This window comes from Scyliorhinus torazame, chromosome 14 (assembly GCF_047496885.1).
Source record: "Scyliorhinus torazame isolate Kashiwa2021f chromosome 14, sScyTor2.1, whole genome shotgun sequence".
In the NCBI taxonomy this organism is placed as follows: domain Eukaryota; kingdom Metazoa; phylum Chordata; class Chondrichthyes; order Carcharhiniformes; family Scyliorhinidae; genus Scyliorhinus; species Scyliorhinus torazame.
This window is the reverse complement of record NC_092720.1, coordinates 218,796,012-218,815,519: the sequence shown is the minus strand read 5'-3', so window position 1 is coordinate 218,815,519 and position 19,508 is coordinate 218,796,012. Positions and strand designations below refer to the sequence as shown.

The 19,508-nt window shown below is 53.0% G+C and overlaps 1 protein-coding gene across 1 annotated transcript in view; it reads left to right on the top strand.

The window, feature by feature from the left end:
- The window catches only part of LOC140389167 (uncharacterized), a 188,978-nt gene that overhangs the window by 113,948 nt on the left and 55,522 nt on the right, over positions 1 to 19,508 (top strand). Inside the window, exon 10 of the mRNA XM_072473328.1 lies at positions 14,464 to 14,987. Coding sequence (XP_072329429.1) covers positions 14,464 to 14,987 — 524 coding nt within the window. The remainder of the gene's footprint in view (positions 1 to 14,463; positions 14,988 to 19,508) is intronic.

Sequence of the window (19,508 nt, the reverse complement as noted above, 5' to 3'; positions counted from 1 at the left end):
GCTGGAGCCAGTACACACAACGGATGCGTTACTATTTCCGGGCAAACAATATCACTGAAAACGAGCGCCAGGTGGTCATATTGCTCACCGCCTGCGGGCCGCATACGTTTGGGGTGATTAGGAGCCTTACTTACCCAGCTGCGCCGGACACCAAAATGTTTGACAAACTTGTGAATATAGTGGGGCAACACTTTAACCCAACCCCGTCCACTATAGTCCAGCGTTACCGGTTTAATACCGCTGAGAGGACCCCTGGAGAATCCCTTGCCGATTTTGTTTATCCAGGCTACGTGGGATTGCGGAATACTGTGACTATGGTGAGACCTTGTCAGAAATGTTACGCGACCGTTTGGTTTGCGGTATAAACAATGCAGCAACCCAGAGAAAGTTGTTAGCGGAGCCAACATTGACTTTTCAACAGGCAATACAAATAGTCTTGTCCCGAGATAGCGCAGAGCGAGGAGTACAGGAGCTACAGGGAATGGAAGTGCATGCCTTGGGGCGCAACCCTTTCCGCCCAAAAACGTCCCCCCGCACTCCTGCGGTACCTTGGGCGAGGCAACGTCCGGACCGACGCCAGTGGCCATCGGACATTCCTCCCCGAAGGGAGCCTTCTCCAGAGCCAATGGATGAGGAGCCATGTCCGTGTCAGACTTGTAGGCGACGACCCCGTCGCGGACGGCGGTCCTGGGGACGCCAGAAGCGCCGTCGTTCCGACCGAAACTGGGACCAGCCCAGGGGCCGTAACTGGGACCAGCCCAGAGGCTGTACCTTCCATGTGGATGAACCTGCGGCGACCACTCCTGAGGACGTGGAGATGGAGGACGACTGCCTGCAGCTGCATTGTGTGGCAGCTCCCCGTGTGGCCCCCATTAAGGTGACAGTACGGGTCAATGGCCACCCGCTGGAGATGGATACTGGCGCAGTGGTCTCCGTGATCGCCCAGAGGACATTCGACCGCATCAAGCAGGGTATCCAGACCCTTACATTAACTGACTCACAGGCCAGGTTGGCCACCTACACAGGGGAGCCACTGGACATTGCAGGAACTACAATGACCCCTGTTGTCTATGGACGCCAGGAGGGGTGTTTCCCACTTATCGTAGTGCGTGGCCATGGGCCCAGCCTGTTGGGTCGAGACTGGTTGCGCCATTTGCGGTTGCAATGGCAGCACATCCTCCAAACAGTTTCTGGAGGGTTGACTGAGGTGCTAGGACGATACCCAGAGGTATTCCAGCCTGGTTTGGGGAAAATAAAAGGGGCCGTAGCCCGTATCCAAGTTGAACCAGGAGCCACGCCGCGCTATTTCCGGGCGCGCCCAGTGCCTTACGCCTTGCTCGAGAAGGTAGAAGGGGAGCTCACTCGTTTGGAGAGTTTGGGTATTATCAGGCCCGTCCGTTTTGCTGACTGGGCAGCACCAATTGTACCAGTAATGAAGCCAGATGCCACAGTTCGCTTGTGTGGCGACTATAAACTTACAGTGAATACAGTTTCCCGACTCGACCGATATCCAATGCCTCGCATAGAGGATCTCTACGCGAAACTTGCAGGTGGACTCTCATTCACAAAATTAGATATGAGTCACGCCTACCTGCAGTTGGAGCTGGACCCTGCCTCCCGACCATATGTAACAATTAATACACACCGGGGCCTGTATGAATATACACGGTTGCCCTTTGGAGTATCCTCTGCCTGCGCAATTTTTCAACGTGTTATGGAGGGCATTTTGAGAGGCTTACCACGTGTGGCTGTCTACCCAGATGACTTGTTGATTACAGGGACGTCGGAGCAAGAGCATTTGGAAAATCTGGAGGCTGTCCTTAGACGCCTTTCGGAGGCTGGAGTCCGTTTACGTCGCACAAAGTGCGTATTTCAGGCAAAAGAAGTAGTCTACCTAGGTTATCGGGTGGACCGCGAGGGTCTGCACCCCGTCGCAGAGAAGGTGCGTGCAATTCAACATGCCCCCACCCCGACTGACACTTTGCATCTTCGTTCTGTTCTCGGTCTCGTAAACTATTACGGGAAGTTCCTCCCCAATCTGGCAACTACGCTGGGCCCCTTTGCACCTGCTGCTAAAGAAAAATCACACCTGGGTTTGGGGTCAGCCGCAAGAAACCGCTTTCCGGCGGGTAAAGCAACAATTGTCGTCATCTGGGTTATTAACCCACTATGATCCGGGAAAGCCTTTGCTCGTCACATGTGATGCATCCCCGCATGGTATTGGGGCCGTCCTGTCCCACAAGATGGAGAACGGGGCCGAGCGACCGATAGCTTTCGCCTCCCGCACATTGACTGCAGCGGAGAAGAAGTACGCGCAGATCGAGAAGGAGGGACTGGCAGTGGTTTTCGCGGTGAAACGCTTCCACCAGTATGTGTACGGCCACCATTTCACTATCGTGACTGATCATAAGCCCCTGCTGGGACTCTTCAGAGAGGATAAGCCAATACCGCCCATTGCTTCTGCACGGATCCAGCGCTGGGCTTTGTTGCTTGCTGCATATGAGTATTCTCTGGAGCACAAACCAGGTACGCAGATAGCAAATGCCGACGCACTGAGCCGATTGCCTTTATTGACCGGCCCCATGTCGACCCCCACGACCGGTGAGGTGGTTGCAACCCTAAATTTTATGGACACCTTGCCTGTCACGGCATCACACATCCGTGAGTGGACCCAGACGGAGCCAGTCCTGTCAAAGGTTCGGCACATAGTCCTGTATGGTGGGCAGCATAGACAGCTCCCAGGCGAGTTGCGGGCATTTTCCTCCAAGCTGTCAGAGTTCAGCGTGGAAGACGGCATCCTCTTGTGGGGGGCGCGTGTGATTGTCCCGGAAAAAGGCCAGGAGCTGATATTATCAGACTTGCACAATGGGCATCCGGGCGTGACCAAGATGCAAATGTTGGCCCGGAGTTATGTCTGGTGGCCAGGCCTCGACACCGACATTGAGAAGGTGGCCCAAAACTGCTCCATTTGCCAGGAGCATCAGAAACTTCCGCCGGCCGTGCCCCTACATCACTGGGAATGGCCAGGGCGGCCTTGGGCACGCTTACATGCAGATTTCGCAGGCCCTTTTCAGGGATCCATGTTCCTTCTCCTAATTGACGCCCAGTCCAAATGGCTGGAGGTGCATAAGATGCAGGGGACTACGTCCTGCGCAACAATTGAAAAGATGCGTTTATCGTTTAGTACGCATGGCCTCCCCAGGTGCTGGTCACGGATAATGGCACTCCATTCACGAGTCAGGAGTTTGCTAGGTTTACAAAGATGAACGGCATCCGCCATATCCGCACTGCCCCTTACCACCCGGCTTCAAATGAGTTGGCAGAGCGTGCAGTGCAAACATTCAAAAGAGGCCTAAAGAAGCAGTCTTCCGGATCAATGGACACGAAGCTGGCTCGCTTTTTGTTTACGTACAGGACCACCCCCCCCCCCCCCCCCCGCGCCCCCCCCCCCCCCCCCCCCCCCCCATGCAGTGACTGGGGTAGCTCCCGCAGTACTCCTAATGGGCCGGAGACTCCGCACCCGCCTTAGTATGGTTTTCCCGGACATTGGCGCAAAGGTACGCCGCACACAAGAACGGCAGGGACAGGGATTGTCTCGGCATCGTCCGATTCGGCAGTTTGCGCCCGGTGACCCAGTATTCGTGCGGAATTTTGCTGGTGGTGCCCAATGGGTTCCTGGTGTAATCTTTCGCCAAACGGGCCCTATATCGTACCAAGTGCAAGCCCAGGGTCGTCTCCAGCGAAAACACGTAGACCACGTTCGGTCCAGAAGATCATCCCCGCAAAAGACTCCCCGCCCCCGGAGCTCATTTCAACAGCCGCAAAGACCAGAGACAAGGGAAGGTAGTCCTCAAAATCTTCCACTGGTGCCTCACTCGAAGCCTGCGCAGGTCGTTACGGGACCGAATGGAGATAGAGACGCTGACATGACGGAGGCAGCAGACTCTGACTCCGAGATGGAGACACCGGATGCATCAGAGGGGGAATCCTCGGGTCCACGGGCCGTGGATGTACAACCGCGCCGTTCATCACGGAAGCGCCGGTCTCCGTCTCGACACACGCCGCCTGATCCAGCGCCGCGTGCAAATGGCGTCCGGCCTGCGGCCAAATGAGTCCGACGCCTTCCTTCGCCAGGGTCTTCGGTGGATTCCTTGGACTTTGGGGGGGAGGGATGTTATAACCTGCCTACTGACAATTGGCTGGGGACTAATGACTATCCCACAATCCTGTGGGAGTATGAGCTTCCCCAGTGAGGGGGCGGAGAAACTCCTAGTATAAATAAGTTGGCCAGTTCAGGAAGGAGAAGGTAGCAAGGGAAGTTACTGTTATGTATATATTGTGACAGTAAATAAACGTTATTACTTTGTATCCTCAAAACTTGTGCTGGATTCTTCGTGGACCTTACAAAAATGTCTCTCCAGGGTTCCTCTGTTTTGAGCTTTATTCAGGTAAATAAATAAAAACATTTTTTACATAAAAATCCTAATTTCCGTGGAGCCACACCGCCACCTGCTGGTTGAGATCGGGACTCCAGAGATTTATTTGTCCTGCATTACTGACTTTGCTGGTGGTGCTGGAACACAGCTGTTTCTTTTTGGGGAGACGATTCTGTTGATTGTTTACAAACTTAACTACAACTAGCGAAGGGAGCATCACTGTTTGTGTCAGTGAGTGGCTCCATTAGTCTGTGTAGATATTAGGGATGGACAACAAATGCTGGCTTTGCCATTGACACCCGCCTGTTCTGAGCTGCCACCATGTTCTGAGATTGGGTTCTTTGGCTCGGACTCTGGGTCTCGGACGTGGTTCTCAGACAGACTGGAGACAGACTTTAGTATCCGCTTCAACACTTGTTTATTAGGATTACTTCTGAACCGGTTACAGAATAGGCACGTAGCTCTTAGGCATGATTCCAAACTCTCCCTTGAGAGTCGAACACATGACTGACGAGAGTCATTGTTACATCATCATCAACGTCACACAATAGAATATCCCACCTGTTAACCCTTTAAATACATCAACCCTTTATAGACACGTTTGTCATAATATACATCAGTATATCATGGTGCAGACACACACTGATGGACACACAGTGGGACCAATCAACATACCAACACCGCAGCCAATCACCAGTGAGAGCACACGCATTATAAAGACAGGGGGCATCAGAGTTCCCGCTCATTCGAGTAGCAGCTAGCTAGGAGCACAGAGCTCCCAGCCTGCAACACAGACATTCACCATGTGCTGAGTGCATCTACTGGTTAGGACAAGGCAAAGGTCTTTAGTTAAAGCTGGTATCGTATTTACCCACAGTTCAAGTATGTTTAAATAGTTAATCTTTCAATAAAATAGTGTTGCACTACTTCAAGTGTTGGTGACCTATATGATCCAGAACACCCAACACATCATGATACCAGGTGTGGTTGCATACTAGCACTTCTTAGACCTACCTGCAAGTGATCTGCCTTCCGCCAGCATTCCGTCATCCTGCAACATGGACATCATCAGCCCGCCGCCGCCGCTCCGCATCGCCGGCAACCTCGGGGCCAACTGGAAGATTTTCAAACAGCGCTTCCAGCTCTTCCTCGAAGCCACGGACAGGGAGGGTGCCTCGGACACCAGAAAGATTGCTCTTCTCCTCTCCACGGCCGGGGACCATGCCATCCACATTTTCAACTCTCTCACCTTTGCAGATGACGAAGACAAGACGGATCTCCTCAAATTTGACACTCACTGCAGCGTGGCGGTGAATGAAAGTTTCGAACACTACGTGTTGCAGCAGCGTTTGCAGGGTAAGGATGAACCTTTCCAATCCTTTCTAACGCACCTCCGCATCCTTGCGCAATCTTGCAGCTACGGGCCCACCTCCGACTCCATGATACGCGACAAGATCGTTTTCGGTGTTCAGTCGGACCCCCTACGTCAGCAGCTCCTCAAAGTAAAGCAACTCACCCTTGTGGCCGCCATCGAGACCTGTGTCCTACATGAAAATGCCACGAGTCGGTATTCCCATATACAAGCGGCTGTAACGGCGCGGCAAGGTCCCCACGAGGCAGAACGGGTCCAAGTGATTGAGCACCTTCAGGGCCTCAGCCTGGATGAGGGCGGCCATTTCGCGCGCTTTTCACGGACTCCCGCTCTTGTACACACCAAACGAGGGGACGGCGACGTGGAGGAACGTAATGCGCAGGCGCGCACCATGCATGACCGCACCACGCATGCACGGTGGCGCAGCGAACGTGCTGACGTCACAACGTGCGGCAACTGTGGCTCCGCCCATTTAAAGCGGCAATGCCCCGTAAAATCTCGACAATGCCTACGATGTGGAAGACTTGGCCACTATGCTGCCTGCTGTCGAGCAGCTTAGCCTTCCAATTCATATCGCTTCAGCCAGCCTCGCAGGAATGTTCGGGCAATTCAACCCACGGTGAATGAATCCGATTCCGACCTCCCACACAGCAGTGACACCGAGGACTCGAAGGTGCCTTTTCGAGTCGGTGTCGTAACGAGAAACAGGCTGTCCCCGAAGCAAAGACACCAGCCGCTGTCGGTATACAGCATCGATCCAGACGATGAGTGGTGTGCCACCCTGATGGTCAACCGATCCCAAATACGATTCCGCCTGGACACTGGCGCCTCCGACAATCTCATGGCGTGTTCTGCTTTTCAAAGCCTTTGTGTCAAACCAACCATTCTTCCATCGACCTGCCAGCTATTGGACTACAATGGCAACATCATTCCTGCTACCGGCTCATGCCAACTCGAAGTGACGCACAAGTCACGAAAAGCCATCCTTCCTTTCGAGATCGTGGGCTCCTCGAAGGACTCTCTGCTTGGCGCACAGGCGTGCAAGCTGCTAAATCTCGTTCAAAGAGTTCACTCTCTCTCTCCTGATGACACGTTTGCATTCCAGGATGCTGACTTCAGGGCACAACTCAACGCCATCATCGACCAGCACCGCGACGTCTTCGAAGGCATGGGCACTCCCCCATATACTTACAAGATCCTACTCAAACAGAACGCCACGCCTGTGGTGCATGCACCTCGCAAAGTCCCAGCACCCCTCAAGGACCGCCTCAAGCAGCAGCTGCAGGACCTCCAAGACCAAGGAGTGATCTCCAGAGTTACGGAACCAACCAACTGGGTCAGTTCCATGGTGTGCGTAAAAAAGCCTTCAGGCGATCTCAGAATCTGCATTGATCCAAAGGATCTGAATCGCAACATAATGAGGGAGCATTACCCAATCCCCAAGCGCGAAGAGATTACATGTGAGAAGGCTCGCGCCAAGCTCTTCACCAAACTTGATGCCTCGAAAGGATTCTGGCAAATCCAACTAGACAGATCCAGTAGGAAACTGTGTACCTTGAACACCCCTTTTGGCAGATCTTGTTACAACAGGATGCCGTTTGGGATCATATCGGTGTCAGAAGTGTTCCACAGGATCATGGAACACATGATGGAAGGCATTGAATGTGTTCCCGTCTATGTTGACGACATAATCATTTGGTCCACCACCCCGCAGGAGCATGTCAGTCGCCTCCAGTGCGTGTTCAAACGCATACGGGAGCAGGGCCTACGCCTCAACAGAGCCAAATGTTCCTTCGGTCAGACGGAACTCAAGTTCCTAGGGGACCACATCTCCCAGTTGGGTGTGCGGCCGGATGCGGACAAGGTGGCTGCTATCACGGACATGAAAAAGCCAGAGGACAAGAAGGCGGTCCTCCGATTTCTGGGCATGGTCAACTTCCTAGGGAAGTTCATCCCTAACCTCGCCTCTCATACCACAGCTCTCAGGAACCTGGTCAGGAAGACGACAGACTTCCAATGGCTTCTTGCCCACGAGCGCAAATGGAAAGAACTTAAAACCAAACTTACCACGGCCCCGGTATTGGCCTTTTTTGATCCAGCGAAAGAGACAACAATTTCGACTGATGCCAGCCAATCTGGCATTGGGGCAGTGCTCCTGCAACGCGATGAGGCCTCATCATGGGCCCCCGTTGCATATGCGTCACGTGCCATGTCCCCCACGGAACAGTGCTACGCGCAGATAGAAAAGGAGTGCCTGGGCCTTTTGACCGGTGTCGTCAAGTTTCATGATTATATGTACGGCCTTCCCCAATTCATCGTCGAGACCGACCATCGCCTGCTGGTCAATATAATACAGAAAGACTTGAACAACATGACGCCTCGCCTCCAGCGCATTCTGCTTAAACTCCGGCGATACGACGTCCAGCTCGTATACACCCCGGGCAAAGACCTGATCATAGCCGACACTCTGTCCAGGGCAGTCAACACCCCGTGTGACCCAACGGGATTCATCTGCCAGGTTGACGCCCATGTGGCCTTCGTGGCCTCCAATCTACCTGCCACGGATGAACGCCTCGTCCAAATTCGGCACGAGACAGCGGCTGACCCCCTGCCAGAGCGTGTCATGCGCCACCTAACAGACGGGTGGCTCAAGGGCCAATGCCCGCAGTTCTACAACATCAGAGACGATCTGGCGGTAGTCGATGGTGTCCTCCTGAAGCTGGACCGCATTGTCATCCCGCACAGCATGCGCCAGCTCGTCTTGGAACAGCTACACGAGGGCCATCTTGGCGTGGGGAAGTGCCGCCGACGGGCCCGAGAGGCAGTGTACTGGCCCGGCATCAATGACGACCGCGCCAACACAGTGCTCAACTGCCCCACCTGTCAGCGCTTCCAGCCGGTCCAACCACGTGAGACCCTACAGCCCCATGAGCTGGTCACGTCCCCTTGGTCCAAGGTCGGCATCGACCTGTTCCATGCGCTGGGCAGGGATTATGTTCTGATTGTAGACTATTTTTATAACTACCCGGAGGTGGTACGTTTGCACGACATCACATCGTCTGCAGTCATCCGTGCCTGTAAGGACACCTTTGCTCGTCACAGCATCCCACTCACTGTGATGTCGGACAATGGCCCCTGCTTCGCAAGCCAGGAATGGTCCAACTTTGCCAGGAGGTACAACTTTGTGCATGTGACACCCAGTCCCCTATACCCCCAATCCAACGGCAAAGCGGAGAACGGCATCCACATAGTCAAACGGCTCCTCTGCAAGGCTGCCGATGCGGGATCCGACTTCTACCTCGCCCTGCTGGCCTATCGCTCGGCCCCACTGTCCATTGGCCTGTCACCAGCCCAGCTGCTCATGGGTCGCACCCTGTGGACGACGGTGCCGTCCATTCACGTCCCAGACCTCGACCACGTTCCAGTCCTTCAACGAATGCAACTGTCTCGTGCACAGCACAAGGCGGCTCATGACTCCCGTGCAGCTGATCTCCCTGCTCTGGCTCCAGATGACAACGTCCGCATCCATCTTCCGGATGGTGGCAGGTCTGTAACTGCTGTGGTTCTTCGGCAGATGGCCCCCCGCTCATTCCTGGTTCGTCTACCGGATGGCTCCATTCTCCGCCATAATCGACGTGCCCTTCGTCTCGTTCCGCACTACGTGATCCTCCACTGTTGCCTCGCCCTCCTGTTGTCCCTGACCTGGACGATGCGGAGATTCGGGTTACTCTGCATCCTCCTCACTCTGACGCAGTCCAGCCCGCTCCTCAGTCGGTGGCTCCTGACCCACCCTTGAGGCGGTCAACCAGAATTCACCGCCCACCTCAGAGACTTAATTTGTGAACTTTGTGCACGAAGGGACTCTCTGGTCTGTTCTGTTCTTCCGTTTAATCGTTCCAGTGGTTTGTATATAGTGTTCATCTCGTTATTTGTGTGACACACTGTTTTTTCTGCACCAGGCTCCTTCCCCTGTAAATAGCTTAGTTTCATGTACATAGTCCTGTAAATATTTCACACACACGTAGTCAGGAACATTCACCACACACTATTTATTGTCAAGCAGCTACATTTTTTTTAATATAAAAGGGGGGATGTCATAATATACACCAGTATATCATGGTGCAGACACACACTGATGGACACACAGTGGGACCAATCAACATACACAACACCGCAACCAATCACAGTGAGAGCACACGCACTATAAAGACAGGGGGCATCAGAGTTCCCGCTCATTCGAGTAGCAGCTAGCTAGGAGCACAGAGCTCACAGCCTGCAACACAGACATTCACCATGTGCTGAGTGCATCAACTGGTTAGGACAAGGCAAAGGTCTTTAGTTAAAGCTGGTATCGTATTTACCCACAGTTCAAGTATGTTTAAATAGTTAATCTTTTAATAAAATAGTGTTGCACTACTTCAAGTGTTGGTGACCTGTATGTGATCCAGAACACCCAACACATCAACGTCTTAACCCTTTCCAGACACTTTACTCTTTACACAACACACGGCATGATAACACAATGGCTAGCACTGCTGCTTCACCGAGCCAGGGGCCTGGGTTCGATTCCCAGCTTGGATCACTGTCTGTGCGGAGTCTGCACGTTCTCCCCGTGAGTGCGTGGGTTTCCTCCCACAAGAGAGATAAGGAGACATTTCTTCACACAAAGAGTGGTGAGCCTGTGGAATTCATTACCACAGGAAGTAGTTGATGCTAAAACTTTGAATATATTCAAGAGGCGGCTGGATATCGCACTTGGGGAGAATGGGATCAAAGGCTATGGGGAGAAAGCAGGATTAGGCTATTGAGTTGGATGATCAGCCATGATCGCGATGAAGGTGGAGCTGGCTCAAAGGGCCAAAAGGCCTCCTCCTGCTCCTATCTTCTATGGAGGTCCAGAAAGACTGACTTGTTAGGTGAATTGGACATTCTGAATTCTCCCTCAGTGTACCCGAACAGGCACCGGAGTGTGGCAACAAGGGGATTTTCACAGTAACTTCATTGCAGTATTAATGTGAGCCTACTTGTGACACTAATAAAGATTATTATTCTATCAAGAAACGGCTGAAGGCACTGGATACTGCAAAGGCTCTGGGCCCTGACAATATTCCGGCAATAGTACTGAAGACTTGTGCTCCAGAACTTGCCGCACCCCTAGCCAAGCTGTTCCAGTACAGATCCAACACTGGCATCTACCCGGCAATGTGGAAAATTGCCCAAGTGTATCTGTACACAAGAAACAGGACAAATCCAACCCAGCCAATTACCACCCTATCAGTCTACTCTCCATCATCAGTAAAGTGTTGGAAGGAATCATCAACAGAGCTATCAAACGGCACTTACTCAGCAACAACCTGCTCACGGACGGTCAGTTTGGGTTCCGCCCAGGGTCACTCAGCTCCTGACCTCATTACAGCCTTGGTTCAAACATGGACAAAAGAGCTGAATGCTGGAGGTGAGGTGGGAGTGACTGCCCTTGACATCAAGGCAGCATTTGACCGAGTGGCATCAAGGAGCCCGAGATATACTGGAGTCAATGGGAATCAGGGGGAAAACTCTCCGCTGGTGGGAGTCATACCCGGCACAAAGGAAGATGGTTGTGGTGGTTGGAGGTCAATCATCTCAGCTCCAGAACATCACTGCAGGAGTTCCTTCGGGTCGTGTCCCAGGCCCAACCATCTTCATCAGCGACTTCATCAGTGAGCTCCCTTCCATCGTAAGGTCAGTTGTGGGGATGTTCGCGGATGACTGCACAATGTTCGCGACTCCTCCGATAAAGAAGCAGCCCGTGTCCAAATGCAGCAAGACCTGGACAATATCTAGGCTGGGCTGACAAGTGTCAGTGTCAGGCAATGACCATCTCCTACAAGAGAGGATCTAACCATTGCCTCTTGACATTCAATGGCATTACCATCGTTGAATCCCCACAATCAACATCCTGGGGGTTACCATTGGTCAGAAGCTGAACTGGACTACCCATTTTAATACTGTGGCTACCAGGGCAGGTCAGGGGCTAGGAATCCTGCGGCGAGTAACTCACCTCCTGACCCTCCGAAGCCTGTCCACCATCTACAAGGCACAAATCAGGAGAGTGATGGAAAACACTCCACTTGCCTGGATGAGCGCAGCTCCAACAACACTCAAGAAGCTCGACACCATCCAGGACAAAGCAGCCCCGCTTGATTGCTCCTCCTTCCACAAACATTCACTCCCTCCACCACTGAGGAACAGTGGCAGCCGTCTGTACCATTTATAAGATGCACTGCAGTGGGGAATCCCACGCACACACGGGGAGAACGAGGAAGCGAGAGGGGTGCTGAAGGGTTTGGACAGGCTCGGAGACTGGGCAAAGAAGTGGCAGATGAAATACAATGTGGAAAAGTGTGAGTTTCTGCACTTTGGAAGGAGGAATTTAGGCAGAGACTATTTTCTAAATGGGAAATGCTTTGGAAATCAGTAGCACAAAGGGACTTGGGAGTCCTTGTTCACGATTCTCTTAAGGTTAACGTGCAGGTTCAGTCTGCAGTTAGGAAGGCAAATGTAAGGTTAGCATTCATGTCAAGTGGGCTAGAATACAAGATCAGGGATGTACTTCTGAGGCTGCACAGGTCTCTGGTCAGACCCCATTTGGAGTATTGTGAGCAGTTTTGGGCCCCGTATCTAAGGAAGGATGTGCTGGCCTTGGAAAGGGTCCAGAGGAGGTTCACAAGAATGATCCCTGGAATGAAGAGCTTGTCATATGAGGAACGGTTGAGGACTCTGGGTCTGTACTCGTTGGAGTTTAGTTGGATCAGGGGGGATCTTACTGAAACTTACAGGATACTGCGAGGCCTGGATAGAGTGGACGTGGAGAGAATGTTTCCACTTGTAGGAAAAACTAGAACCAGAGGGCACCATCTCAGACTAAACGGACGATCCTTTAAAACAGAGATGAGGAGGAATTTCTTCAGCCAGAGGGTGGTGAATCTGTGGAACTCTATGCTGCAGAAGGCTGTGTAGGTCAAATCACTGAGTGTCTTTAAGGCAGAGATAGATAGATTCTTGATTAATAAGGGGATCAGGGGTTATGGGGAGAAGGCAGGAGAATGGGGATGAGAAAATATCAGCCATGATTGAATGGCGGAGCAGACTCGATGGGCCGAGTGGCCTAATTCTGCTCCTATGTCTTATGGTCCAACTCACCAAGGTTCCTGAGACAACGCCTTCCAAACACACAACCACTACCATCTAGAAGGACAAGAGTCGCAGATACCTGGGTTCTCCACCACTTGGAGCTTCCCCTCCAGTGGCCGTCTGGTGGTCCTGACGCAGTCGTAATGAAGTGCTTCGAGAGGTTGGTCATAAAGCGCTTCAACTCCACACTCCCAGAGCGCCTTGATCCACTGCAATTCACATACCGCTGCAACCGGTCCACAGCAGACACCATCTCCCTGGCTCTGCACTCATCGCCAGAGCATCTCGACATCAAGGACTCCTACATGAGACTCCTATTCATTGACTACAGCTCCGCCTTCAACACCATAATCCCAGCCAAGCTCATATCTAAACTCCAAAATCCATGACTTGGCTCCTCACTCTGCAACTGGATCCTCGACTTTCTGACCCACAGACCACAATCAGTAAGAATTAACAACAATACCTCCTCCACAATAGTTCTCAACACCGGTGCCCTGCCAGGCGGCGTACTTAGCCCCCTACTCTACTCCCTGTACACACACGATTGCATGGCAAAATTTGGCAACAACTCCATCTACAGGTTTGCTGATGACACAGCCGGATGTGGGCCGGATCTCGAATAACGACAAGTCAGAATACAGGAGATAGAGAACCTCGTGGAGTGGTGCAGAGACAACAATATCTCCCTCAATGCCAGCAAAGCTAAAGAGCTGGTCATTGACTTCAGGAAGCAAAGTACTGTACACACCCCTGTCAGCAACAATAGGGCCGAAGTGGAGATGGTTAACAGTTTCAAATTCCTAGGGATGCACATCTCCAAAAATCTGTCCTGGTCCACCCAGCTAGGCGCTACCACCAAGAAAGCACAACAGCGCCTATACTTCCTCAGGAAACTAAGGAAATTCGGCATGTCCACATTAACTCTCACCAACCTTTACAGCTGCACCATAGAAAGCATCCTATCGGGCTGCATCACAGCCTGGTATGGCAACTGCTCTGTCCAGGACCGCAAGAAACTTCAGAGAGTCGTGAACACTGCCCAGTCCATCACACGAACCTGCCTCCCATCCACTGGCTCCATCTACACCTCCCGTTGCCTTGGGATAGTGGGCAGCATAATCAGAGATCCCTCCCACCCGGCTTACTCACTCTTCCAACTTCTTCCATCGGGCAGGAGATACAAAAGTCTGAGAACACGCACGAACAGACTCAAAAACAGCTTCTTCCCCACTGTTACCAGACTCCTAAACCACCCTCTTATGGACTGACCTGATTAATACTACAGCCTGTATGCTTCACCCGATGCCGATATTTATGTATTTACATTATGTACCTTGTGTTGCCCTGTTATGTATTTTCTTTTTGTTTTGTTTTGTTTTCATGTGTTAAATGATCTGTTTGAGCTGCTCGCAGAAAAATACTTTTCACTGTATCTTGGTAAACGTGACAATAAACAAAATCCAATCCAATCCAATGAAGGAGTGGACTGTCTCATTGCAAATAAATGGAGAAATGATACATTTCAGATTGACACAGGAGCGCACGCAAATATTATCACCTCCCCACCTTTAAAGCAAGCAATTGACGAACCGCTCATAAAGCAGTCCACTTGTAGGCTCGAAGATTACAATGGTAACAAGATATCCACAAGGGGGTCATGCTGCCTTGTTGTGAAGAATGGGAAAATTGAGATACCCATCGACTTTGAGGTGGTAGATGGTGAGAAAACATCGTTGATTGGAGTTGATGCTTGTGAAAGATTGCAGCTAGTTGAAAGGATTCACTCAACCAGTACTTCAGATGACCAAGATGAAGAGTCCAGGGAAGACTCAGGAGTTGTGAACGACCTCTCCAAAGCTACCACTGATGATGAAGCATCCGTCTCCGAGATAGTCCAAACATTGGAATCTCAAGCTTGTTTAATCACCGAGTTACTACCAGTGTCTTACCGCAAACTACAGACCATAAAAGCCAAAACTGAAACGGATGTGATGCTCCAGAAGGTGAAACAATACCTAAAAGAAGGATGGCTTGCTCGATGTTGATCTGTCTTTCGAGATATAAGAGATGATCTTGCTACAATTGATGGTGTACTGCTCAAGGGAGACAGGATAGTGATACCTGTCAGTTTATGTTTAAGGATTCTGCAGCAGATTCACGAGGGTCATCAAGGCATCGAAAAGTGTTGTAGGAGAGCCAGACAATGAGTGTATTGGCCGGGAATAAACAGAGATCGATCAGTATGTTCAAGCATCTCCAATTTGTCAGATACATCAGCCTGTACAGAGCAAAGAAAGCATGCAACAGGTGGAAATCGTTACCAGTCAGAGATATTACTCCAACTTTCCAGAGGGGATGATGCTGAAAGATTCCACTGCCAGATCAGTGATAAAGGCAACAAAATCGATTTTTGCACGCCATGGGATACCTGTCAATGTTGTCTCTGTCGCTGGTCCGTGTTTCTCGAGCTAGGAATGGACACAGTTTGCAGAGCAATATAATTTCAGTTATGTAACTTCTAGCCCATGTTCTCCTCAGTCTAATGGAAAAGCAGAGAGAGGAGTAGGGATAATGAAGAAGTTATTCCGCGGGACTTCCGGTTGCGGCTATGCTGAGCTAAGTCGCACGTTCGGCAGCTCCCACCAGAAAAGGACTTTTGGGCTCTTTTGAGGGGCCCCAGTGGTATTTGTTCGACGGTTCCCAGTGTGGGAAGGTGACAGTACGATTTCCCTGGCACTGTATGGATTGGACCAGGAGTGGAGCAGTGAAAAAAGTAATTCCGGTGCAGCGAAAAGTGCGAGGGAGGGAAGCCAAGATGGCGGCGGGTGGAGACCAGGCAGCGTGGGCGCAGTGGGCACAAGAGCAGCAGGAGTAACACACTTTTCGCTGCACCGGAATTACTTTTTTCTCAAGCGCTGCTTCACGGAATTGAAAGCAGAGCTGCTGGAGCCGATGAAGGCTTCGATCGACAAGCTGGTCGAGACCCAGAAGGCCCAAGGGGTGGCAGAAGGCCTCGGAGAATGAGGACGAGACATTGGGCCTGGCGGTGAAGGTGGAGGCGCATGAGGCGCTGCATAAGAAATGGCAGGAGAAGTTCAAGGACATGGAGAATCGGTCGAGGAGGAAGAATCTGCGGATTCTGGGTCTCCCGGAGGGAGTGGAGGGGTCGGATGCTGGAGCATATGTGGTCACGATGCTGAACACATTGATGGGCGCGGGTGCCTTCCCGAGGCCCCTGGAGCTGGATGGGGCCCACCGAGTCCTGGCGAGGAGGCCCAAGTCTAACGAGCCGCCGCGGACGGTATTGGTGCGGTTCCACCGCTTGGTGGACAGGGAGAGTGTCCTAAGATGGGCAAAAAAGGAGCGGAGCAGCAGGTGGGAGAATGCAGAGGTCCGTATATACCAGGACTGGAGCGCGGAGGTGGCCAAGAAGAGGGCCAGGTACAATCGGGCTAAGGCGGTTCTGCATCGGAAGGGGTGAAATTCGGGATGCTGCAGCCGGCGCATCTGTGGGTCACGTTTAAGGACCGGCACCATTACTTTGAGACACCGGAGGAGGCGTGGACCTTTATTCAGGCCGAAACGTTGGTCACGGACTGAGGGTCGGTTGTGAGGGGAGGTCGCGGGGGGGGTTACTGTGGTTACTGTGCTTTGGGGGATATTGGGGGATGTTCTATTCTGTTCTGTATTGTTTCCTTGGGTGTTGGGTGGGGTAGGGTGAAATGGTTCGAAGTGGGGATTTTGTGAGACTGTGGGCGTCGGCGGTTGGAAGGACGGGACCCCGTTGGGGGGAGGGGAGATCAGAAGCCCGAGGTGGGGGAGCTGGGATTAGGCCGCAAAAGGGAGCTGCGCCAGAGGGGGCGGGGCCAGTCTGATGGAAAGCGCGGGCTTTTTCCCACGCTAGGGAAGGAAGGGGGCAGGGCCGGGGGGGAAGGGAGGTGTTGGAGAGGAGCACCGGCTGATGGACAGGAGGGGGGGGAGGGAGGGAGACTAACACACTGGGGGGTTGATGGAGTGGCGGGTGTGGCTGGGGTCAGCAGGAGTCAGCTGACTTACGGGAGTGCTATGGGGGGAGCAACGCAGCTCGGGGGGACCTAGCTGAGGGGGGGGGGGAACTGGGTTGCTGCTGCATTGGCAAAAGGTGAGCCGGAGCTCGGAGAGAGAGTCTGGGCGGGGGGTCTGCCGCTGGGGGGGAATGGAGAGTGCGGGAGGCGCGGGCACGTAGAAAAGGGGATGGCTAATCGGCAGGGGTGGGGGCGGGAAGTCCCTGATCCGGCTGATAACTTGGAATGTGAGAGGCCCGGTCAAGAGGGCCCGTGTGTTCGCGCACCTGAAGGGACTGAAGGCAGATGTGGTTATGTTCCAGGAGACGCATTTGAGGGTGGCAGATCAGGTTAGGCTGAGAAAGGGGTGGGTAGGGCAGGTTTTCCACTCGGGGTTGGACGCAAAGAATCGAGGGGTGGTGATTTTGGTGGGGAAGCGGGTGTCGTTTGAGGCTCTGAACATCGTGGCAGACAATGGAGGTAGGTATGTGATGGTGAGTGGTAAGCTTCAGGGGGTGCGGGTGGTATTAGTGAATGAATATGCCCCGAATTGGGACGATGCCGGATTTATGCGGCGCATGTTGGGCCGGATTTCGGACCTGGAGGCAGGGAGCTTGATAATGGGGGGGGACTTCAACACGGTACTTGATCCAGCATTGGACCGCTCCAGGTCCAGGACGGGTAAGAGGCCGGCGGCGGCCAAGGTGCTGAGGGGGTTTATGGACCAGGTGGGAGGAGTGGATCCATGGAGGTTTGTCAGGCCGGGGGCCAGGGAGTTTTCTTTTTTTCCCCACGTCCATAAAGCCTACTCCCGGATAGACTTCTTCGTTATGAGCAGGGCGCTGATCCCGAGGGTGGAGGACACGGAGTATTCAGCCATAGCGTCTCAGACCATGCCCCGCATTGGGTGGAGCTGGAGCTAGGGGAGGAGAGGGACCAGCGCCCGCTGTGGCGCCTGGATTTGGGCATTCTGGTGGATGAGGAGGTGAGCGGGCGGATCCGGAGGTGCATTGAAAGCTATCTAGAGGCTAATGATAATGGGGAGGTGCAGGTGGGGGTGGTCTAGGAGGTGCTGAAGGCGGTGATTAGGGGAGAGCTAATCTCCACTAGGGCCCACAGAGAGGGGAAGGAGAGGAGAGAGAGGGGGAGATTGGTGGGGGAGATTTTAAGGGTGGATAGGAGGTATGCAGAGGTCCCCGAGGAGGGACTACTCAAGGAGCGACGAAGCCTCCAGGCCGAGTTTGACCTGTTGTCCACCAAGAAGGCAGAGGTGCAGTGGAGGAAAGCGCAAGGGCGGTGTATGAGTACGGGAAGAAGGCTAGCCGGATGTTGGCACATCAGCTTCGGAAGCGGGAGGCAGCGAGGGAGATTGGGGGAGTTAGGGATAAAGGGGGGAACACGGTGCGGAGTGTGGTAGAAATAAATGGGGTATTTAGAGATTTTTATGTGGAGCTGTATAGGTCTCTCCTCAACGTGGACGCAAAGCTGTTAGCGAAGGTGTTGGCTACCAGAACTGAGGACTGTGTCCCGGGGGTGATTCACGAGGACCAGACGGGTTTTGTTAAGGGAAGGCAGCTGAACACCAATGTGCGGAGGCTCCTTAACGTAATTATGATGCCTGCAGTGGAGGGGGAGGCGGAGATAGTGTCGGCGATGGACGCGGAGAAGGCCTTCGATAGGGTGGAGTGGGGGTACCTCTGGGAGGTGTTGAGGAGGTTTGGGTTCAGGGAGGGGTTCATTAGTTGGGTTAGGCTACTTTATGAAGCCCCGATGGCGAGTGTGGCCGCGAATCGGAGGAGGTCGGAATACTTTTGGCTGTACCGGGGGACGAGGCAGGGGTGCCCCCTATCCCCCTTTCTATTTGCATTGGCAATTGAGCCTTTGGCTATGGCTCTAAGGGAGTCCAGGAACTGGAGGGGGCTGGCCCGGGGGGGGGGGGGAGGAACACCGGGTTTCGCTGTATGCCGATGACCTGTTACTGTATGTGGTGGACCCAGTGGGGGGGATGCCGGAGGGGATACGGATCCTCAGGGAGTTTGGGGACTTTTCCGGGTATAAGCTCAACGTGGGAAGAGTGAGCTCTTCGTGGTACACCCAGGGGACCAGGGAAGGGGGATAGACGAGCTTCCACTGAAGATGGCGGAAAGGAGTTTTCGTTACCTGGGGATCCAGGTGGCCAGGAGCTGGGGGGCCCTACACAAGCTCAACTTGACGAGGCTGGTGGAGCAGATGGAGGAGTTGTTTAAAAGGTGGGATATGCTGCCACTCTCCTTGGCGGGGAGGGTACAGTCGGTGAAGATGACGGTGCTCCCGAGGTTCCTTTTTATATTCCAGTGCCTCCCCATCCTGATCCCTAAGGCCTTTTTTAAGCAGGTAAGTAGGAGCATCATGGGATTCGTGTGGGCGAGAAAGACCCCGAGGGTGAGAAGGGTGTTTCTGGAGCTGAGTCGGGACAGAGGAGGGTTAGCGTTACCTAATCTG